Below are 24,863 nucleotides of genomic sequence, written 5' to 3'. Positions count from 1 at the left end.
GTTGTTGACGTTGTTGGTATTGTCATCATTAGTGATGATCTTGATCAGATGTTGTCTCAAGTCTCATCCCCGTTGTTGATTTCAAACTAAAGACCTAAGTCTATTAAGATATTTTCTCGTCATTGAAATTGTGCAATCATCCACTCAACATTATGGTTTTCCCCATAGTAAGTTTTTAACATTCTTACAAAATGTGATGTTTGATTGTTACCAAAGAATACTTTTCCTTAGATCTTAATGTAACACTACTTTCAAGTCACTCAAATGTCTTTGAAGATTTGGTTGTCTAGGTGAAAGACATAGTTATCTCATTAGAGTAGTTTGTTTGCCGTATTGACGTGATTCTAATTAAGGATCACTATAAACCAAACATACAAACCTAAAGAAGCAATTCGTATATATATTATGTACCATGTCAATATAGAAGCAATGTGTATATTAATTGTTTCTTATTGATCATGTCCATAAACATCACGCAAACTCGGATATAACAACCTTCATGCGACACAATCACATGTCATCACACTAGCAATCAAGAAAAGAGTCTCATTTTCTCAACCAAAATGAAGAATTTTGTTCACAAAATTGTGATTTCTTTGTTTCACGGTCCTAAATTTTGGAAAATATCAAAATACCAAAATTTCCATTCAAAATTATTCCATATCAGAAGGGAAACATGATTATCCTAGGAAATTGTCGTCATCATTTTAGCCCCCGCCAGACCCGTATTTCTTTCCGAACATAATAAGCTGCAACTTATCATAACCAGCAAGCACACCAGCACCTGCAACAGCACGCAATATGTTTGCACCAGCGCCTTTGAAGAGTGACTTGGTACCTTCTTTTGCCACGATTGTTTGAAATGCATGCAAAGAACTCTTATACTTCACAGCTTCTCCAGAAGTCATCATCATCCTTCTACGCACAGTGTCAATGGGATAGGAAGCCAAACCAGCACCAATTGTGATTCCCCACCCCAAAAGGAAACTAGCAAAGAAACTATCCTGTTAACAACAAGAGTAACATTGTAAGTAAACATAAAAATAAATCACCATGAAAAAGGAGCACAACTTCAGGAGTAGAAATGCCAAGATCTATAGTTAGCCTCATAATGGATAATATATGTCTAGAATTTTAAACTTTCTTGTTTCCCACAATTTTAGAGAAGGGAATACAGGCGCTTATAGTATAGTTCATCTAGGAGTAGAGTCTAAGCACAATATAGATGGTTTGATACTTTGCCTCCTTATATTAGTGAAGTCTCCTTTAGAAACTGGGAAAAGCTATTGGAATACAGGCCTGGTTTTCTAAAACATGAGTTCTGGTTTGGTTCCAATGTATGTTTTCATTGGTTTGTTTTCGTTTTTTTATATAAGCATCATCTCCAAAACATGATTGTTGAGACATGAGGTAGTTGGAATGTTATACTCTCATACTAATACTTTCTGTATGGTTAGCTATAAAAAAACTATTTTAAATTTTTTAAACTATGTAAAACCCACAGAGAAGCTTCAAGGAGACAAATTAAACAATAATAATATAGCTGATACATACAAAGTTTCAAACAAATTATTTTATAATTAAAAAAATTATGCCAAAGAATCCAAAGTGAAATGAGTAAAAGATGACTTTTATTAACTTAACAAAATACAAATTAAAAATAACATGAGATTCGATTTGTACACATACCTGCAACCCACCAACCAATACAACTGGTTTCAGAGAATCATACATTCCAAAGTAAAGACCACGGTACACTATAATTCCAACACATGAAATGTTGAAACCACGGTAAAGGCCAGCAATGCCATCAGACTTAATGGTTTTCCTGTATACATCAATCAGACCATTAAACTGCCTCTCACCACCCTTCTTTGCAGCCTTTGAATCATTAGCCAAACGTGTACGGGCATAATCCAAAGAATAGACAAATAAGAGAGAAGAAGCCCCAGCAGCCCCACCAGATGCCAGATTTCCAGCAAACCACTTCCAGTAGCCATCTTTGTCCTTCTTAAAGTTAAAAAGCCTCTTGAAGTAATCCTTAAAAGCAAAGTTCAGAGCCTGGAAGAAAAAGGAGAATATTAGATATTTCAGATCCGATATAGAGAAAAAGTTAAAACATATTTGGTCAAGAGATGTAAACAGCTAGAAAGACATGACTAGATATTATCTAGATCTTTGCCCTTGCAAAATATAAGCTAATAATCTAGGAATACGATGGTGCAACTGAATGCAAAAAAAGAGATGACAAATTCAGTCATTAGATTGCACATAGACGACCGTTCTGACTGTGACACTGCACACATCTAGAGGGGACTCTCTAGATACAGAAACAGGAGCAAGAGTGAAATTTTAAGTGTGGGTGTGTGTGTGTGAAATGCAAATAGATACAGGCAATGTAAAAGACCAATCAAGCATTGTCAAAAATGGACTATCAAGACAATAAATTCAGATGTCACATGTGTTAATAAAGGTACAACCTACAGTTCTAAAAGTGTCTCTACATTTGGGAGGAAAAGTGCTACTACCACATGTATAGGCAAAAACTTAATGAAGGCAGCCATCTCTAGAACTACTTAAAATCTTCATAAGTTAGATCTTCACCTGAGTGGGGAAGTATCTGATAACATTGGCAGTATTGCCTCTCCAAAGAGCAATCACACCCTCATCCTTCATGGTTCGAGCAAAACAATCACCAATTCCCTTGTATGGTTCAGATAACCGACCACTTTTGATCATCTCATCCTGATTTTGAATGAGCAATTTGACTCTCTCAATTGGAGCAGCAGCTGTCTTTGATACAGCAGCAGATACTCCGCCCATCAGAAAATCCACCATAAAAGCATCTGGTCCTTTCTCTGCTGGAGCATGTGCAGTAATTGGAGATACAGATGACAAGGCAGCCAATCCAGATGTGTGCAGTCCTCCATTAAGGTTAATACCAGTTGCAGAATAATTCCTGGAGTGAAAGTTGGGGCTAAGCCTGGAGACAAGGTAAGACTGTCCAGCTAGCTTCTGAACAACTGATGGATGCTCCAGTCCATCAGCCATGATTGCAGTCTAGATAGCAGCCTGCCATAGATTCAACAACACCAGTGTTAAAACAAATTCTCACTAAAATGCCACTTAGAAAGAAAACCAAAGTTCTAACGGAGGTAGTTTATATATCAGAATATATATATATATATATATATATATATATGTGTGTGTGTGTGTGTGTGTGTGTGTGTGTGTGTGTGTGTGTATAACCTAAATTTGTAGAAAAATGCATATACATGTAAGATCTATTCCAAAATAACAGTTTTAGTTTTATGCAATTTTTGTTGAAGATGCTCTCTAACTAGCCATATAATAGCAATTATAAATTGAGTTTCTAATGTACACAATTTATATCAAAATTAATCTTAAATATAAATATTTCACTCGTATTTTTCAATATCTCTTACAGATCGAATAAACAAAAAAGACAAGTTAAAAATATTTTAACGAATTTGTTTTCATAACTTTTTAATTACAATTATTTAATAAAGAATTAGATTATTTTCGAAATTTACAAAAAACATTAATACACCCGTGAGCCTGCATTTTCTCCAGTATAATGTAGACGGCATATGTGTGCAAATGTAAACTTCTAAAGCAAATAATACAGTTTTTCTTCTCTCAGATTCAACTTACACTCTGTGAGTGTGGAGTGGTTTGATCTAAAGGAGAAGATCGCAAAGCAAATCGTGCAAGATTATTCAATATCACAGAGGAACAAACTACAGAACAAAAATTAACAGAAAACACATGAAAAGAAAGAAGAATCGATGAGAATAATGAAAAAATAGCAGGCAACAGAAGAGGAGGGTTGGGAATACCTGAAGAGAGGATACGTGAGAGAATGGAAGAGACGAAGGTTGAGTTGAGACTATAAATGGAGCACAGAACCAGCTGCATTAGGGTTTTACATAATGACGGATATGTCCTTCACTATTTTCCTTTTGTCTTGGACCATTTTCTTTCGGCCGAAAAAACTGAGAATGTCTGCGCCGAAAATGCTCTCCCAAATATTGCCAGAGTCAGCTTCTTAATACTTCTAAATAATGTAAAACGATATTATTTTCTTACTAAAAGGTTTTTGCTAATTTATTTTCTTAGTGATTATTTTTAAATGCTATCACTTTCTTAAACTTGATGTTTTTTCAATTATACTCCTATTTTAAATTTAGCTATTTCTTTTAACTAAAATAAATATTTACGATAAAAAAATTACTTAAATAAATAAAAATTATTTATAATAAAATTATATAAATTATTTAGATTTATAATAATAATAATAATAATACTTTTATTATTTTTTATTATAAAAACTATAATAAAGACAATAATTAAAACAAGAATAAACAAAGCAAACCATTCCAAATATTTTGCAATAAATATATGAAAATTTTACCCTGTCTTAGTAGTATGTTTAAAAAACGTATATATTTTCAAAATTATTTTAATATATATATATATATATATAAATTATATTTTAAAATTTTAATTGATTAATTAATATTTTTAAGTAAATAAATTAAAATAGTATTATACTCATATTAAATTATTTTATTACAAGTCATAATTAATACTTACTTTATAAATGAATTTTCTTTCAAACATATTCTTATATTTAAATATATAATCTAACAAGTGTAATTTCTAAACTATTTTCTATTTTAAAAATAACACATTTGTAAAAGCATGATCCTAATCTATCAAATTGACTTGGACAAACTCATTTTTCAATATCTATTATTAATGGAAACTACGAATGATTTTGTGACAACCCAATTTCAAAAGTTTAGACTAATAAAAAAGATGTTTCATCTTAGTATTGAAAACAGATAATCCAAGATAATTCAATATTAATACAGTTTTACAAAATATAAGAATATAAAAATATATCATTTATACACTTAATCTAAAAGCCTATACAAAACTAACCACTTACTAAAACTCTTTAAAACCTTCTACAACTCTAACTAATACCTTCTCATCCTCCAAAGGTGTTTCTAAACCTGCAACTTCGTTTGCTCCCCCCGAATAGGTGATTATCGTAAAAGAAAAAGACAAAACACAACAACCAACAAGTGCAAGGGTAAGCTAGCTAAAAAGAGGTACACATGTATTTATATTCACAACATATTACACTAAATTATATTATCATAATAGATATATTTACAATCATTACACAAAATCATACATATCACCGGACTATTCTAGACCCAATTATCTGGATACATGCTCTTGATATAGGGTACACAAGAGGTGTGCACCTATGATGGTTCCTAAGCTCTACAGAGTCTAGTCTCAATGGGCTATCACCCAACCACCCACAGGGTTAATCCCATTCATGCTTATAGCCCAATATGTCCCAAGACTAGGATCTCCTGCTACTTTCACCACATAACTCATTCTACTTTACTTGAGTGTGAATGATTATTAGAGTTCAGGATACCTCCAACCAGTCATTCTCCCATATCAAGGCATACACTATCAATACCACCACAACCATCACTGCCAGGAACTTCTCCTTGAAATTCCTTAAACATCATAGTTATCACGTACACGACTTAATCGTCATATGTAACGTCTCATTTTAATAGATAAATCTATTAAAATAAAACATTACATAAATTAAATATAAAAAGGACACGAGGTTTAAGGTATAAGGATCTTACAGTCATCCAAACCTACAGAAAGAAAACTAAGGCACACCGCGATGCCAATAATAAAACAGAAAGTAAAAGTCTAACATTTTGACCAAACACCTAGGCAATAATGCCTACAGGCGGTACTTGAAGGAATGAGATCCAACCACAAGTCGAGCTACATAGCAGAAATTCCATCACCCTGATGAACACTAGGGGTTCCCACATCTACTCACATCAATAAATTGATGATCATTGCAAGAGGAGAAAACCATACACAGAACACACAAGCAAGCAGAAAGGGTAAGCTAGAGTAGAAGATTTTTAGCATGCAATTGAACGATACAATTTAAAAGTTAAACGTACATAAATCCACCAAGCAATACACTAAGACTCAAGACACGATTATCCGGATACATATAATTAGTCGGATTCACTGGATGCTTGCACCTGTGGTGGCCTCTACTACTCTGCAAAGCCAATTGTTAAGGGTTTCACCTTATCACTCACAAGGTTAGCCTTCAAACGTCTAAGGTCATTATCCTGCCAGAGACTAGAGCCTCCTGCTACTCTCACCACTTGAGTCAGTACGCCCTACGTGAGACTAACTTACTCTTTAGAGTGTCAGAATGCAACCCTTACTTGAATCCTTACTAAATTATATAATAAGGTACCACCACGAACTTCGTGGAATTACGTCCTAAGCAAGAGGCACCACCATGAGCTCTCACTAACAGGGGTCAAGGAATTACGTCCTGACCATGAGGCACCACCACGCAACCATCGTGGAATTACGTCCTGACCAATGAGGTACCACCATGAGATCTCACCTAGAGATTCATAATTACGTCCTGACCATGAGGCACCACCATGAAACTTTCGTGGAATTACGTCTTGATAAACCAAAATCATGTCTCACCAACCAACGTAATATTATCATGCATACCAATCTCGTGCCAATATATATAAACCAACCATCCCTTCATGTTTCGTACCAAGATCATACCAAACTCATCCAATCTAGCCCATAAACCATCCAGTACATGCAAAATCACTCAATTCATACTTTAACATAGTAATCCAACCAAACATGTGACAATCATCCAAGAATAGAGGGGAAAACAACACTTGAGCACATTCTCGCCCAGTTCTCGCTTAAGCTAAAAGGCTTCGCTCAGGCAAGGGGTTCTCTCGCTCAGGTGAGCTCCTTTCACCTAGGCGAGAGCTCAAAAAGTGGAACAATGGTGCTGTCGCGTTCTCTCGCTTAGGCGAGACCTCCTCGCCTGAGCGAGATGGCTTCTCGCTCAAAACTGGAGCTCGTCACCTGAGCGACAGCTCGCGTAGCACCTGGGAGGGTTTCTGATCTTCTCGCTTAGGCGAGACCCACTCGCTTGGGCGAGATTATCAGATCTCCTCCATTGTTCACGTAGACTAACACACATATTCATCTAGAGCAAAGCAAAGTACAGATTCATATCGTGCTAAACACCATATAATCGTTAAAAACACGGAACGGAGTCGAAAAGCAGACAATATACATTAAAAGTGTGAAACCCTAGCTTCCCTTACCTGGATAGATAATAGTTAGAAGGAAGTGAAGGGAGTAGAAGGTTATGGACTCAATCCCTCTTACTAACAATTTAGAGAAATAAAGTTGATCTAAAAAATAACAATTACCCATCAATGAAAAAAAAATTAACATAAACTTGTTGTTTTTCGTTGCCCCAAAAGTTAAATTTTAGAACGTTTGTTTATATAATTTTATTAATTTTAAGAAGTTTGAATATTATAAAATTGTTTCATTTGTGTTGTGTAATCAAATTTTTAAAATGTATACTTATTTATTATAAGTTAAAAAAATTTATACCCTGATCTAAATTTAAAATTGAAAAATATATTTAATTTATTATTTAAAAGTTAGTTAGGATTACAAAACTAGAAGAGTAAATATAATAAATAATATATTTTGAATATATTGTAATTATGGTTGGTTTTGGTAAAATTAAATTTGGTAAATGTATATCCATTTAATTAAAATAGTTTATTGAATACAAATTTTAGTGTAAAAAATTAGAAAAAAAAATTAAAAAATGTACTTTGTTCACTATTTTATCATACATCAAAACTCGACTAAATCAAATATGATTTTTTTTTTGTTTTTTCACCGTTATGGTGTAATTTTATTTTGGAAATTATCAAAATGGTACAAGTTTTAAAAAAAATCGTATATAAGGGTGACAATACGGGTTGAGCCCAACAGGTCATCTCATCAGGAAAGAAACGAGTTGAGTCAAGATCAACCCGTGGCTCGATCCAACCCGGCCAACCTAGCCCGTCAGCCCGTTGAGGTTCAGGACGGGGTTGGATTGAGCCAAACTAGCCCGTAACCCGTGAGTGCTAAAAAAATTGGGTTGGTTAGCCCGTGAGTGAGATTAGTTTTCTTGCATCTCATGTGGTTTGGCATTTCCCTAACCTGTTTTTCTCATTCCACTAGAGGAGAGGCAGACACACAACACACATAAGTGACTGGCAATAATAATAGTGTGACCCACGGAGGAAGACGGTGACGACGTGACCCACAAAGAAAGACAAAGACAACAACAACAATGGCATGACCCATGGAACACCAACAACGATCAACCATTCGCTCATATCTCTCCCACTTTGCCCCTTCTCTCCCACTTTGCATCTCCTTCAATTGAATGCATCAAGTGGCGATGCCATGACCTACGAAGGAAGAGGGCAAGTGCCGACGTCGTGACCCCATCGTTAGCGACATTGATGATGACGCAAGTTCGTTCCTAGTTTTTTATTTTCCCCCTTTCTGCCCTAAACAATGTGTACTGAGTTGAGTATTTGGTTGCTTCAATTTTTGATTTTCCCCTTTCTATCGTAATTGTGGTGTTATGCTACTACCATTGGTCATTATTCCCCTATTTCTATTGTTGAGTATCTATTGTGTTCAATTTTGGATTGTTGTACCTATTGATTGGTGCTCTGCAACTACTATTTGTTTGGTGCTCTACTACTGTTATCTGTTTGGTCCTCATTTCTGTTATTGTTATTTGTTTGGTGCTTTGCTATATCAGTTTTTCAATTTTCGATTGTTGTTATGGTGCTTACTATTGTTGTGTTGTATTGTATATGTTATCTTCAATTTTTTAGTTTTGGTTTTATGTAATAGGAACATCACAAAATTAATGGATGATTCCATTAGCAAACCTATTAATGGGGATGTCGATGACAAACCAAATACTATAACCGACAATGTGACTAGGGATAAGCAAACTGGTGAAACTGATAAGAAAAAGAAGAAGTTATCATCCTCTAATGTTTGGAAATTCTTTAGTAAGATTGGGCTTTGTGAGGATGGAAAAGAAAGGGCAAAGTGTAATGGGTGTAAGAAAAAGTATATAGTTGGTGGTACAAAATATGGGACTTCCCATTCAAAACATCATATTGAAAAGTGTACCAAAAGTAAATTTGGGTGATGAGGGTCAAATAATGGTGGATGCAAGGAAAATTGAAAGATACAAAAATAGACCAAATGGTGTCCCGTGAATTGTGTGCTAATTTAATTATTCGACATGGTTTACCATCCGAATTTGTTGAGTACCCCAAACTTAGGACTTGGATAAGTTATTTGAATCCTGAAGCAACACTCGTTTCTAGGAATACTATTAAGAAGGACATATTGACAATATTTAGGAGAGAAAAGATGAAGTTGAAGGATGAGTTGCATAACATTACGAGTAGGATTTGTTTAACCTTTGATTTATGGACATATTGCACTACTAACGGTTATATAAGTTTAATAGCGCATTACATTGATTCAAATTGGCCGTTGAGGACTAAAATTCTTAACTTTTTCCATTTTCCTCCACCTCACACTAGATTTAAGTTGTCTAAGAAGATAAATGAATGTTTGCATGATTGGGAAATTGAAAAGAGAATATTTCCTATCACCTTAGATAATGCTTCTGACAATGATGTATTGGTGAAAACATTAAAATCAGTTGGTTTTAAATAATTCATTAATTTGTAGTGGAGAGTTCTTTCATGTTCGTTATTCTGCTTATATTTTAAATTTGATTGTACAAGAAGGGTTGAAGGTACTTAGTGATGCTCTAAAGAAAATTAAAGGGAACATCAAGTATGCTAGCAGTTCTGAAATTAGAATGATTAAATTTAAAGAATGTCTTCAACAAATAGGGAACATCGATGCATCAAGTGGACTGTGTCTAGATGTTCCTACAAGGTGGAACTCAACCTTTTTTATGCTTCAAAGTGTTGTTAAATACCAACGGGTTTTTGCAAATTTACGCTTAGTTGATGAGAATTATAAGTATTATCCATCTGAGGAGGCATGGCAAAAAGCAGAAAAAATCATTGTTTTTTTGTCCCCATTTTATGAAATTACAAATTTGATCTTAGGCTCAAGTTATCCTACACCCAACTTGTATTTTTTCAAGTTTGGAAAATTCAATGCCTTTTAATGGAGAGTGTGCAAGATGGAGATGAAGTTATAAGAAATATGACTGAAAAGATGATGGTGAAATTTGACAAATATTGGGATGCATACATTATTGTTCTTGCATTTAGGGCAATTCTAGACCTAAGGATGAGATTAGTTACATTGGGTTTCTGCTTTGAAAAGATTTACCCTCTTTGTTGGGATTAAAAGGTGGAGAAGATAAAGGAAAAACTATACATATTATCCTCTCGATATACTTCAAAGACTTCAACTTTAAATGCTTAAAAGTGTACCTTGAGTGATGTGTTATCCACATCTTCTATGAAGCCAAACATGTTTGATGTAAGTTATTTACTTTCTTCTAATTTATTAATTATTATTGTTCATATTAATATACTCTTCTTTTGTTTATCATGTTTGGAATTACAACAACGTAAACGTCAACTAGTAGCTGAAACGGGAAAGAATAAACTTGATACATATTTGGACGAGCCAACATAAGATATTCTTTTTTCAGTAGCTATAGATGTTCTTGAATGGTGGTAGAATAACAATAAACATTTTCCAGACCTTGCTTTAATGGTTAGAGACTTGTTAAGCATCCCAATTACTACAATTGCATCTGAATCAACATTCAAAATTGGTTCCAAGATTCTTAATAAGTATAGAAATTATCTATTGTCAACAAGTGTTGAGGCAATTATTTGTACTTCCAATTGGAAGCATGGTTTTTGTGATGGTAAATTGTATACTACTGTCGCAACCGAAATCACGGCGAGACAACGAAAATAATTCAGAAGATACAGAGAAGTCGCCACCATACTTTATTATGGAAAAATATAGAAAAACCTTAAAAAGAACAGTCTTCGAAACCAGGGTTCAGGAGTCGGTTACGTATGGTGTAAGACCCGAGAAATTTGAATAATTAATTAAATAATTATTTAATATATGCTGGTAGTATGAGCCTTTAAGGCATTTAATGCGGATTGCTATCATGTGGAAAAGTACTAGCTCAATTGGTGAGAGTACTTTGATTGTGTGAGAGGACTTGGATTCGAGTCCTAAGTATGTCAATTGTGTGTTATTTATTTGTTTTTATTTTTTTAAATATATGTTGAGCATGATTATGAAATGATATAATCATTTAATTATATTAGTCATCATGAAACATGAATTGGTTAAATGGTTGAACATTGATTTGGCATTTGTATGGTTATGGGTTCAAGCCTTGGAGTGAAGCTTTGAAGCTGAATTGGGAGAGAAAGCCAAAGGGTTATTGGTTCTGAGTGTTTGGGCATCATACATAATTGAATTACATGTGAGTGATGGTCAAATTGGACGAAAATTAAATCAATTGAAAACAGAGTGGTGGAGATTGGATTTGGATGTCAGTAGTAGTCACATGTGGAGAATTGGTTTGGTGAAGGCATGGGTGGCAGTATTAACTTGCATTGGTGCATAAGATCATGTGCTTAAAATTGTTAGAGTGTTGCTGCTTATATTTTGTTTGAGTCTCCCGCCAGGTAATCTGGAAGCGGCAGCGACTGGCGATACGTGTCCCCCGCCAGGTAATCTGGAAGCGGCAACGTCTAGCGGTACGTGTCCCCCGCCAAGCGATTTTGCTGTAGCAGATTGGTGTTATGCTTGTTATGATGTGCGTGATCTACAAGGCTTCTAGGATATCTTAAAGGTCGGCTTGCTGGTGTTCCTTGAGTTGAGCTCGGAAGGTATCCCTTGAGTTGAGCTCGGGATAGGGGTTAAGCACGTGGCATTCCTCGAGTTGAGCTCGGAATGACATCCCTCGAGTTGAGCTCGGGATGGCGGATGAACACGAGGAACCCTTGAGTTGAGCTCGGGTTGACGAGTGTTGCCGGTGTGAGTGTGCTGGTTGTGGCCAGTACGGATGGGTCCAGATAGATTGCCCTCCTCAGTAGTTGACTGACGAGTTTGGTAGTCTTGGGACGTTACGAATTATGTTCGTATATGGGAACTCCACCTGGCGTTACGGTGTATGATCTGTAGCATGGTTACCCGCACGTGCTCTATCGGTTGTGGCCGATAAGTATGGCAGCAAGACACCTTGAGGTACCCACTAGAAGATGTAGAAAACGAATAACATGGTGGTGGTCATGTGATGTGATATCAAAGGATGGAATTCCTTTGGTGTGATTGTGTGATTGGTATATTTGTGTCATATATATATATATATATATATATATATATATATATGTGTGTGTGTGTGTGTGTGTTTATTTTGTTAGCTCACCCTATTTGCTTGTGTTTGGCGATGATCGTGTACGCGGTACACGGGAGCAGATGATGTTGCAGGTGGATCTAGTGAGACTTAGCAGTGGAGCGGGGAAAACTCATGGGAACAGTTTTATAGAGTTTTATCATTTATGGTTTTGGAATAAAGATGTAATCTATTATGAGACTATTTTGGTATTTTATTGAATTTTGAGAAGATTTGAACTTAGAGTTATATTTATTATGAAATAAATTCTTTGAAATTCTCGCGTTTTTGGGAAATGGATTTATAATAAATGTGATTTTAGTTTCTTATTTTATATTATTTTTTAAAACCCGTAATATCCGACAGGGATGTTACATTTGGTATCAGAGCAATGGTTTTCAAAAGATTTTTGGGCCTTGGGAAGTGAGCTTGACGCGTTTCGATTGTATCTTATGTGTTATGGTTAAGTTCTAATGCTTAACTCTATATGTCTAAGCTTAGTAACAGTGTCCTTGCTGGGTTTTGTTAAGCAGGCAAGGGTTATTGTTTGTGAGTCTCAGGGTAGGCAACGCTCTTACCGGGTTTTGGTGAGCATGTAAGGGTGATACTCTTTCTGGGTTTTGATGAGCAGGCAAGAGTTATTGCTTACGGGTCTTAGTAGAAGCAGCATTCTTACTGGGTTTTGGTAAGCAGGTAAGAGTGGTACTCTTACTGGGTTTTGATGAGCAAGCAAGGGTAGTTGCTTATAAGACCTAAGGGAAGTAATGCTCTTACCGGGTTTTGGTGAGTAGGTAAGGGGTATTACTTGTCTTTCCCGATGCGTTGGTGCGCAAGGGGAGAGGTTCTTTCCAAGAAGCGTTGGTGCACAGGAAAGGAACTTGTGAACTGGAAGTATTAAGAACAGTTTTATAGAGTTTTATCATTTATGGTTTTGGAATAAAGATGTAATCTATTATGAGACTATTTTGGTATTTTATTGAATTTTGAGAAGATTTGAACTTAGAGTTATATTTATTATGAAATAAATTCTTTGAAATTCTCGCGTTTTTGGGAAATGGATTTATAATAAATGTGATTTTATTTTCTTATTTTATATTATTTTTTAAAACCCGTAATATCCGGCAGGGATGTTACGTATGGGGAAGGTATTAGCAGCCCCACAACGCCCATCATAAGATGGTTCCCTTTAATTAAGCATGCAAGATAAAAGTAGATGTTTTTAAAATATTTATTGTTCCTAAAAACTCAAACAAAATAAATACATATACAAACTAATAAAGATAAAAAACAATTTTTTTTATTTTTTTTGTCCCCACAAAGGTTCTACCTCGCTCCTACGTATTTTTATTTGGAAAATCAGGGATAATATAGTTCTTTGTAAAAAAAAAATTTATTTGAGATGATGAGTTAAAATTTGGAATTTTAATATTTTTAATTATCAAGGAAATCCGAGATTCAACATAATAAAAAATTTAAGTTATCAAGCAAATCCAAGACTTGACATGATATCCAAAAATCATATATAAAAAAAAGTATAATTTATAATTTTTTTTATTTTTTTTAAAAAGAGGAGAATTAAAAACTTACGAAAGAGTTTATAATGTTGTCAGACACATATCAATCATGAATTCAGCCCCAGAATTACATAACATTAGATCCCAAACACGTTTAGCAATATATTAAGTCAATCAATACACTTGATATTGTGACAGAGTAAGGTCAGGATTCACAACCCATTAATTTTATTATGCTCACCAATACATGAATAACATTAGGAGAAAAAAAAATAACTTACCTTTCAAGGCAACAAACTGAGAAAATCCCGACTAAGAGGATAGCAAGGTGATCTCCCTTGCGTGTGTGCTCTCATAAAAGAAGAGAAGTATCAATTTTTTTTGTGTCTTGCATTGGAGAGGTTTTGTACTTATATAGACACATTGGGATACCACTGAAATCCTAGTCTTTAATTATAATAAAATATATGAGGAAGGAATTGGTCTCGATGAAACATATTAGAGAAATTAAATCGTTGCATAATATCCAGGGTATTAATTATTAACAAAATATTGCTTGTAATTACTATAATTAAATATTTTCCATTTACATGAAGATCCTGATCAAATCATAACATATTATTCATATAATTGATTCTAATTATTACCAAGAATATTTTCTTCCAATTATTAAAATCGTATCATTCTCTAAGAAGCATTATTATCGGGAATATTTGCTACTAATAATATCTTCTTTGACTGAAAAATCAATTAGACACATCACATAAGCATAAATTCAAGATATTTATTCTAAATATTATGAAGAATATTGCTTCTAATATTATACCATTCTCTACAAAATAGAGATTATAAAATGTCATTTTCTAACACGTCATGGACTGTAAATAGCAAACTGTAGGGGTGAAAATATGTACAAAACACTTGGGCTCATGAGAAGGGTGAGATAATTAAAGACAAATTAGATTCTCCCTTCTTCTTCTTTTTTTTCTTTTTTTTCATGGTAGAATTAAAGTAAAAAAACCTACCCTCAATAAAGAACACATTTTTTATTTTATTCTTAGTTCTTAGTTCTTAGTTCTTAGTCTTTTAATTAATTTTTTATTTATTTATTTTTAACAAAACGAATGCATTCACCTAGACGAAATTGAGTGTTGACAACTACAAATATCTTCAATTCCTTTTTATTCTCATACACAATTTTTTATATCATAATTTTTTCTTCATTTTATTTTGTTTAAAGATGATGAAGACAATGACAAAGATAGAAAAGTAGAGGAGACTTGTTCCAATGTTGCCTCTAATGATTTTGAGGGCGATACAGAATGACATTTGGTATTTTGTTTCTGATTTATTGAATTGTCTTTTCATTGTAAAGCATCCTCGTTTATTAAATTGCCTTTTCATTTGGTATTTTTGTTTAATTGGTGGAAGATGCTATGAAAGCTCCTGAGGCAAAAATGGGTTGGATGAAACTAAAGACTTTTCTGTTTGGTGTAATATAATAGACTTTCAATAGCTTTGAATTTGATGGAGGTTGAAATTTGGTATTTTCTAGCTTTCATATATTAAGGCATGCATAGGAAACTTGTGGATTTATTATTTTTTATTTAAGGAGTTGTTACATGGATTTATTATCACATATATGTTTGATCACGTGACCAGGATGTGTTTGTGTAAAAGAAGATTTTTTTTAAATGACAGGCCAGATGGGCTGAAGTTTCTAGCCCTTTTTCTCTTAATGGGTTGGCCTGTCCTACCTATTTTCAACAGGCCAAAAACGGGTTGGCCCTTCCTGGCCCATTTTCAACTAGCCAAAAATGGGTGAGGCTGACTCATTGTGCCACCCCTAACGTGTATCAACTAGTTGTGTCAACTTCGCATGACTTCATAACAAATAAGTCATGCCAAGTTGAAGCACAAATGAACTAAAGTCGTACCAAGTATTGATGACTTCAATAAAAGACTATATAAAAGTGAAGTCGTCACAACTTGAGACAACTTCAGTTTTGGAATGAAATGAACTGAAGTTGTGTCATGTTGTAACTACGACTTCAATTCTGAATAGAATGAACGGAAGTCGTGTTATGTTGTAACGACTTCAATTCTGAATGAAATAAACTGAAGTCATGCCATGTTTTGATGACTTTACTTTTAGATCATTTTTCACGTAAGTCGTCAAACATTGACACATCTTCAGTTCATCTACAGTAAAGTTGCTTTAATTTCATTATAAAGTAGTGTCAACTTGACACGACTTGCCCATATACAATTTCTTTTTTAAAAAAAACTTACACCGTTACGATAATTTTAAAATGAAATTAAAAAAAAAATGTACTTTGTGACCTATTTTATCAGACATCAAAACTCCTTCGATCAAATCAAATATGATTTTTTTTTCTTGTACAATACCTCCTTTTGGTTTTATCTCCTTAAGTGGGCTTCCTCAAATTTTATTTACCTAAGTAGAGCTACAAACTACTCACGTACAATTAAGGATAAAAGCCAAACATAGAAACCTAAAGAGGGAATTCGCCACAATACCCATATTCCTTTTCGAACAAAGCAAGTTGCAACTTATCAAAAGAAGCAACCACAACAACACCTGCAGCACCACACAATATATGTGCATCAAAACCTTTAAAGAGTGACTTGGTACCTTTTTTTGCGACGATTGTTTGGAATGCATGCAAAGAGCTCTTATACTTCACAGCCTCTCCAGAAGTCATCATCATCCTTCTACGCACAGTGTCAATGGGATAGGAAGCCAAACTACTAATTGTGAATCCCCCTACCACAAGGAAACAAGCAAACCAACGATCCTGTTAACAACAACAATACAAGAGGTAAGTAAACATAAAAATAAATCACCATGAAAAAGGAGCACAACTTCAGGAGTACAAATTCCAAGATTTATAGTTAGGTTCATAGTGAATAATATATGTTGAAAATAGGTATTTAAGATATATAAATTGTACATAGACATTATGGTAAAATGGGTTTGGAAGGCCAAACCTAACATTACTTCAACAAAAAAGAAAAAAATGTAATTTATAAAATAAATATCCAAGCCCATCTAATATAATCTTCTAACCATTTAAATTTAAGGACAGTTTTGGACCTTCCTACGACCATTTTATTCAGATCATATTATTAAGTGAAGTTGACTAAAGGCTAATTTGTCAACAAATCAAAACTATTCTAAACATGGGCAGTAGCATTCAAATATTATCTTCTTACATGTTGTTGACATGAGTGGTAGCACTTAAATTAACGATATTCACATAGCTACTTTCACACATGTCATTTGGTACATGCATTATAGTAGAGACTTGTCAGTCAAACATCTAAAATTAGTTGACCAATTTATAGGCCGATCGGTCATATATTGATTGTTGACATTGAAGATGACCAATCGGTCAACAACTAACATAATTAACCAGTTTAAAAGTAGCTTAATGCAAATCGATTATATAATTGTATTAAGACACTATTGGATCGTAATCAAGTCGATGATAATTAAAAGCCCATTACAAGTAGTTAAATATGGGGTCTAGGTAAGGTAGTTACAGTACATCGATTACTGAATTTATCTTGAAAGAAACAAACTTAAATATAGGAAACTATAATTAGAAGTTTTTCTACGTCCTTACATTTTTTTAATGGTCATAGTTATAATTGATTATAAACCATTATTTCTTTAGTATTTATAAACTTATATATAGAGGTTTTTATAGTCAGAGGTACATAATAGAATAACAAGTAAAAGCTTATTTCTATTCAATATATAAAGTTCATTCCCTTCTCTTCCTTTAAGTATTTTAAGTTAATTTAAGATTTAGCAAATTCTTGTTCCTACATCTAGTATCATAGCCAAATCAAATATTTATGGTTAAATCATGGCAAAAACATCCAAGTTCCACTTCCAAAATTGACTAGAGAAAATTATGATACTTAGACAACCTAATTTAAGGTATACTTTTGCTCTCAAGATTTGTGGGATTTGGTGGAAAACGGATTTGTAGATGTTACAAACTCAACACCTTTTGAGTCCCTTGGTAAAGAGGAGAAGGTTACATCGAAAGAAACACATAAAAGGATCAGAAAGCATTGTAATCTATTTTCTTAGCAGTTGAACAAAAGACAATATCTCAAAAGATATCATTAGTAGAAATATCACATGTAGTGTGGGATATTTTTGCAGAATACAAAGGTGATGATAGAGACTTTTGAGAATTTACGCATGGTCAAAGAAGAAACAACTTCTTCCTATTTTGACCGTGTTCAATCCGTTGTTAATAAATTACGGAGTAATGGACAGATTATTATTATTGACTAACGTGTTGTAGAAAAAATTACAAGATCATTGAGTCATAAATTCGATCATATTCTGACAACTATTGAAGAAGGGCATGATCTATCTACATTATCATTGGAAAGGTTATTAGGTTCGTTGTCTTCACATGAACAAAGAAGGAAGTAGCAAACTAATAATCCTAACTTTGAGCAAGCTTTGTAAAGTAGGGTGAATTTCACCAATTGTGGTGGATACCAAGGTGGTAAAGGTCGTGGACATGGTCGTAATCGAGGAAGAGGTAGTTTTGCCTCATATAGGGACAACATTGGTGATAGTAGTTATTCAGGTGGAAGGTCAAATTTCAAACATGACAAGTCCAAAGTGGATTGTTATAAATGTAAACAGTTAGGCCATTATGCATCAGAATGTTGAACCAAATTACAAAGAGAACATGGAGAACATGCAAATGTAGTTGAAATTGAACAAAATATGGTACTTGCTTGTACACAATATGTCAAGAGGTTGAAAACAATGATATTTGGTATCTTGATACAGGATGTAGCAACCATATGATAGGAAAAATGGAGTTTTCTATTTCTCTAATGAATCAGTTAAGGGAGAAGTGAAATTTAGAAACAAATTCAAAATTCTCGTGACTGGTAAAGGTAATATTAGTATCTAATCTAAAAATGGAACTGATGTTACTATTGCATATGTATATTATGTGTCTGGATTATTCTGGAATTTACTGAGCATGGGACAACTTTTAGAAAAAAGGTACTAAAATCATATAGATAACAGAGTCAGTAAAATTATGAACAAAGACAATAAAAACATTGCAAGGGTAAATCACATGTTTCCTTTGTCGCTTCAAACAAGATCTTTGATGAATTTTCAAGCAACGGTAAAGAACAACAATTGGTTGTGGCATCTCCGCTTTGGTCATTTGAACTTTAGAGGTTTGAAGTTATTGGTACATAAGCAAATGGTGATTGACCTTCCACTCATTAATGCTCCTGATGATCATGTGAAGGTTGCATTCTTGGAAAGCATCATCGACTCGTTTGTCATTAGAAATTTTGTGCGAGCAAAGAAACCCTTAGAATTGATTCACACAAATATATGTGGACCAGTTGAGGTGGATTCAGTTGGAAACAAACGATATTTTTTACTTTTTGTTGATGATTATATCAGAACAATATAGGTATATTTCTTGAAAGAAAAGCCTGAAGCATTTAAAAAATTTAAAGAGTTTAAGGCGCTTGTTGAAAAACAAAATGAATTATGTCTGAAAACTTTAAGATTACACATAGGAGGAGAATTCACATCGAACAAGTTTAATGATTATTGCAAGAAAGAAAGAAAGAATTTGTCATCAATTGACCGCAGGCTATACACCTTAACAGAATGGTATAATTGAAAGAAATAATAAAACAATTTTTGAGATGGCTAGAAGTATGTTAAAAGCAAAGCATATGCCAAAACCTTATTCGGCAGAAGTTGTTGCATGTGCTATCTATATACTGAATAGGTGTTTGACAAAAAGAATCCAAGGAAGGACGCCTTAAGAAGCATGGACTAGAAATAAGAAGGCCATGACACAAACATGGGACTCATGTCATACTTTCTTGGCATTGAAGTACAACAAAGTAATTATGATATTTTTGTTTCGTAAAGAAAATATACCACTAGTATCTTAAAAAAATTCAAGATGGATGCAACTTTTCTGATTCGAATTCTAGCTGCAAAAAGCAGGAAGATGAATAAAGTTGGTAGTGGAGAATTTTTGGATCCAACTTACTTCAAGAGTATAGTGGGTAGTCTTCGCTATTTGAAATCCACTAGGCTTGACATTATTTATATGGTTGGACTAATAAGTCATTTCATGGAGAAACCATATCAATCACACTTACAAGCAGCTAAAAGAATTCTTCGTTATCTCAGTGGAACTCAAGATCATGGAATCTTTTATACTTACTCAAATGCCTACCATTTAGTAGGTTATATAGATAGTGATTGAGCAAGTGATATTGAAAGTTGTAAGAGTACCTCGAGATATGTATTCTATTTGGGAAATGGAGTTATATCATGATCTTTTAAAAAAGGCTTAAATATACATTTGGTCCCTATTTTTGTTGATTTTATTCAATTTGGTCCCTATTTTCGTTTTATGTTCAATTAGGTCCTCATTTTCGTCAAATTGTGGTCAATTTGGTCCTTTTCACTAACGGTGTTTAAATACTTAACGTTTTTGAACAGTACATGCCACGTGTCAGCTCCTGGTTTTTTTGATTTTTTTTTTGATTTTTTTTGATTTTTTTTTATTTTTATTTATTTTTTTTATTTTTTTTAATTTTTTTTAATTTCAAAAAAATGGTCCACGTGTCAAGTCATAATTGTGCCACGTGTCAGTTTGTGGTAGTATTATTTTTTTTGTTCAATTTAGTCCCTATATTCATTATTTTTGTTCAATTTAGTCCCTATATTCATTATTTTTGTTCAATTTAGTCTGACACTAAATTTAATATCTTTTATACAAATTATATTAATATCTTTTCTAAAATTGATCTTTAAATTTATTATTTTTTAAATTCAATTATAAATTATTAAATTTAATTATAAATTGAATAAATTCTTATATTTAATTTCTAAATAGAATATAATTATTTAAAATATTATGAAAATATAATTATTAATTTTTTTTCTAATATTTATATTCTAAAATATTTTTAAAATTGATATATAAAAATATTTTAAATATTCAAAATATTTTAGAAAAATAAACTAATATTTGTAAAATTAACATTTACATATAAAATATTTCAGATTTTAATATCTAAAATGCAATAAAAATATTAAATACTTTAAATTTAAATGTAAATTTTACAAATGTTAATATATATTTTTAAAATTTTAATAATTATATTGTAATAATATTTAAATAATTATATTTTAATAATATTTAAATAATTATATTTTAATAATATTTAAATAATTATATTCTATTTAACAATTGAATCTAAGAATTATATTCAATTAATAATTAAATATTATAATTTATAATTAAATTTAAAAAATAAGTAATAATAATGTCAATTTTAAAAATTAAATGGTTCTATTTTTACAAAATTTGGGACTAAATTAAACAAAAATAACGAATATAGGGACTGAATTGAACAGAAATAACAAATATAGGGACTAAATTGAACAAAAAAAATAATACTATCAGAAATTGACACGTGGCACTAGCATTGACACGTGGCACAATTGTGACTTGACACGTGGACACTTTTTTTGAAATTAAAAAAATTTTAAAAAAATTAAAAAAAAATTAGAAAAAATTTTAAAAAACATTAAAAAAAAATTAAAAAAAAAATCAAAAAAAACCAGGAGCTGACACGTGGCATGTACTGTTCAAAAACGTTAACTATTTAAACACCGTTAGTGAAAAGGACCAAATTGACCACAATTTGACGAAAATGAGGACCTAATTGAACATAAAACGAAAATAAGGATCAAATTGAATAAAATCAACAAAAATAGGGACCAAATGTATATTTAAGCCTTTAAAAAACAATAAGTGGTGTCTCTATCAATAACATAAGAAAAATATATTGCAACAATATTTGTAACATAAGCAGTTTGACTACGTAGGATATTAGAAGATTTAAAAAATATTCGGATTGATCCGACCTTTTTCTATGTCCTTACATTTTTTAAGGTTCATAGTTATAATTAATTATAAACCATTGTTTCTTTAGTATTTAAAAACTTATATAAAGAGATTTTATAGTCGGAAGATGCATAATAGAATAACAAGTAGAAATGTATTTTTATTCAATATATAATTTTTTTTCCTTCCCCTACTTAGGAATTAGGAGCAAATTCATGTTCCAACAATTTAATATCCTTACGTTAGGACGTCTACTGACTTGACTTAAGTATCAAAGTGTCTTCTCTTGTACACGTAAATCCCAAACGGTTTAAGATGATCATACTCCTGAAATACTTTAGTGCGAAAACCATGTTCATAAAGCACCGGAAGTGTCTATGGTAATTTGACAGGCTCCTCGATTTGGTTATACTAAATATATAAGCTATAAGGGGATTCATCTCTTATCTTGGTATTGTATTGCTTTAAAAGCTGAAATTGTGGGTACCATGTTAGCCATTGCATTGGTTGTGGCCTTCTTTGTGGATTGCAAGTGATTCTGTGTTAGTGGTACAAGCCTTCACAAATCCCTCTAGTATTAATGCTAAAGATGGAACTACTGTTCAACTACGTCTAGTAAAGCTGATACATTTAACGATTCAAACAAATTATTTTATAATAAAAAATAACAATGCCAAAAAAATCCAAAGTGAAATGAACAAATTAAAAATAAGACAAGATTGAATTTGTGTACATACCAACGACCCACCAACCAAAGCAGCCTATCTGCAAGGATCATAAATTCCATAGTAATAAGCACAGTAGATTATAATTCCAACTACTAACAAAAAAAACTAACAAATAAAATACATCTATAGAACTAGTTAAAATCTTGATAAGTTAGATTTTGACCTGAGCACGGAAGTATCTGATAGCATTGACACTATTGCCTCTCCATAGAGTAATGACACCCTCATTCTTGATGGTTCGAGCAAAACAATTACCAATTCCCCTGTATGGTTGAGATAACCGACCAGTTTTGATCATTTCATTCTGATTTTGATTAAGCAATTTGACTCTTTCAATCGGAGCAATAGCTGTCTTTGATACAGCAGAATATACTCCGCTCATCAGAAAATTCACCATGAAAGTTGGAGCATTCACAGTAATTGCAGAATAATTCATGGACTGAAAGTTGGGGCTGAGACTCGAGACAAGGTAAGACTGTCCAGCTAGCTTTTCAACAACTGATGGATGCTCCGGTCCATAAGCCATGATTGCAGTCCATTGATACCAACCTATGAACATTCACCCATAACAATATATAACCCATAGATTCAACATCACCAAATTTTCTTACTAAAATGCCATATCTTAAGAAAATGACTTTTTTTTTTTTAAAACAGATTCTTTTGAACCTCTAATAATAGGTCACTTGAATATTTTTTTAGAATAGAAGTCATAGCCGCCAAGATTTTATCTATTTTAAGCTTTTTAAACCCATCCCGCTAAACACACAGAGATACGAGCCACCTGCACACATTAGATTTTAAAAAGAAGAATGATATTTGTACTATTAAATTTTGACAACCTTCTCTTACATGAGATGTTATTATTTAAGTGGTTTTGGAATATTGAGAATGAGGAAATAGAAAAATGAAAAACCAATAAAAAAATAACACCTAGAGTTATAAGAGGAAGTTCTCAAAATTTAGACTTAAATACATTTTTCGTCCTTATTTTCGTAGTGTTTGTTGCGGATGGTCCTCATTTCTACCAAATGTTTAAAATGGTCCTCATTTTCATAGTGTTTGTTGCGGATGGTCCTCATTTTTACCAAATGTTTAAAATGGTCCTCATTTTCGTAATTCGTGTTTAATTTAGTCCTTTTATGTGACGCCGTTTAAATCAGTAACGGAGCATTGTACAAGTGACACTATTTGTATTATATTGTACTGGGAGTGTGTTACGTGTATTATACATGTGTAGTAATTAGATATATAGGGATAAATAGGTGAGCTAGGATTTTGAAAATGAATTCTCGGACAGTTGGCCAGTTGCTACAATCTTCTTCCTCCATTCTCAAATTGTGTTATTGCATCTTCTTCTTCCTACAACTGATTCAAATACGCAAAATTTATCACAACCCCGAAAATCCTAAATCCACGAGCAAAGCACTTACCTCATCGATGATGATTAACTTGAAAATTGAAATCAAACGAACAAATTGTCACGTCCAATTGCTGCTTCCTTGCAAATCGGAGATGAAGAAATCGCTTGTACTCGTCAATCCCTAATTGCAGTGCGACCTAATTGGAAAATTTTTGCCCCAAATTGAAGAGTTAACGTTAATAATCCACCTATACAGTATATGTAATATACCTCAATACAATGTAATACAAACAATGTCGTCACTTGTACAGTGTTTCATTACTAATTTAAATGGCGTCACAGAAAAGGACTAAATTAAACACGAATTGCGAAAATGAGGATCATCCGCAACAAACACTACGAAAATGGAGACCATTCTAAACATTTAGTAAAAATGAGGACCATCCGCAACAAACATTACGAAAATGGGAACAAAAAAGGTATTTAAGCCCAAAATTTAATAGTCAAAAAATCATTTTCCTTTTAAACAATGGTTGTTACTTCCTACATTCAATTTTTTTTCTTACTGCACCCCTAATTTACGAAAATTCCATTTAATTTTTTTGAGTTTATAATTTAATATCACTTTCTTCACTTCGTCTTCTTCCTTCTACACCTCCACCCCCTGGATCTTTGTTCATCTTCTCCTTCTCCTTTGTTATCAGGCTCTTCGTTGAATCTTTGTTAAGCTTTGGTCACCATTGAAGCTTTATAAGTTTTGTAACATACGCATAAGGTTCTTCACTGATTTAATAGAGGTATGATTTTTGCTTTCATTTTACGTAATCGTTGTTGGTGATGATCTCCTGTAGTGAAGAAACAAAAAAGATAGTGAAGATTCTCTTTCGTGAGTGGAGGGGATGAAAAAAA

General features: G+C 32.9%; 2 protein-coding genes across 3 annotated transcripts; both read right to left on the bottom strand.

Moving 5' to 3' along the window:
* Nucleotides 1-421: 421 nt before the first annotated feature.
* On the bottom strand, nt 422-4,051 carry LOC114169712 (ADP,ATP carrier protein 3, mitochondrial-like). Of its 2 annotated transcripts, XM_028054979.1 has the most exons (5): nt 3,861-4,017; nt 3,676-3,761; nt 2,605-3,072; nt 1,690-2,061; nt 422-1,004 (listed from the first exon to the last, which is right to left on the bottom strand). In XM_028054979.1, exons 3-5 carry the CDS (start codon nt 3,049-3,051, stop codon nt 708-710), a joined length of 1,116 nt encoding a protein of 371 aa, XP_027910780.1. In that variant the 5' UTR covers nt 3,052-3,072; nt 3,676-3,761; nt 3,861-4,017; the 3' UTR covers nt 422-707. The 2 variants fall into 2 exon arrangements, with proteins under 2 accessions (XP_027910780.1, XP_027910779.1); XM_028054978.1 differs by lacking the exon at nt 3,676-3,761 and having other exon boundaries at nt 3,861-4,051.
* Nucleotides 4,052-16,412: 12,361 nt separating this feature from the next.
* Nucleotides 16,413-23,117, bottom strand: LOC114170339 (ADP,ATP carrier protein 3, mitochondrial-like). The gene is made up of 2 exons (XM_028055818.1): nt 22,755-23,117; nt 16,413-16,715 (listed from the first exon to the last, which is right to left on the bottom strand). The coding sequence occupies exons 1-2, from the start codon at nt 23,115-23,117 to the stop codon at nt 16,413-16,415; spliced, it is 666 nt and encodes a 221-aa protein (XP_027911619.1).
* Nucleotides 23,118-24,863: the final 1,746 nt, after the last annotated feature.

Source organism: Vigna unguiculata, chromosome 11 (genome assembly GCF_004118075.2).
Source record: "Vigna unguiculata cultivar IT97K-499-35 chromosome 11, ASM411807v1, whole genome shotgun sequence".
Classification (NCBI taxonomy): domain Eukaryota; kingdom Viridiplantae; phylum Streptophyta; class Magnoliopsida; order Fabales; family Fabaceae; genus Vigna; species Vigna unguiculata.
Note: the sequence above shows the minus strand (reverse complement) of the source record. Positions and strands in the feature narration are given on the sequence as shown.

What these genes read in the sequence shown, in the direction of transcription:
- LOC114169712 (XM_028054978.1), bottom strand. Translation starts at nt 3,051, where the DNA reads ATGGCTGATGGACTGGAGCATCCATCAGTTGTTCAGAAGCTAGCTGGA. An exon ending in TCAGATACTTCCCCACTCAG is followed by an intron (nt 2,062 to 2,604) that starts GTGAAGATCTAA and finishes TTTTTCTTCCAG; the next exon opens with GCTCTGAACTTTGCTTTTAA. An exon ending in TATTGGTTGGTGGGTTGCAG is followed by an intron (nt 1,005 to 1,689) that starts GTATGTGTACAA and finishes TGTTGTTAACAG; the next exon opens with GATAGTTTCTTTGCTAGTTT.
- LOC114170339 (XM_028055818.1), bottom strand. Translation starts at nt 23,117, where the DNA reads ATGGCTTATGGACCGGAGCATCCATCAGTTGTTGAAAAGCTAGCTGGA. An exon ending in TCAGATACTTCCGTGCTCAG is followed by an intron (nt 16,716 to 22,754) that starts GTCAAAATCTAA and finishes TGTTGTTAACAG; the next exon opens with GATCGTTGGTTTGCTTGTTT.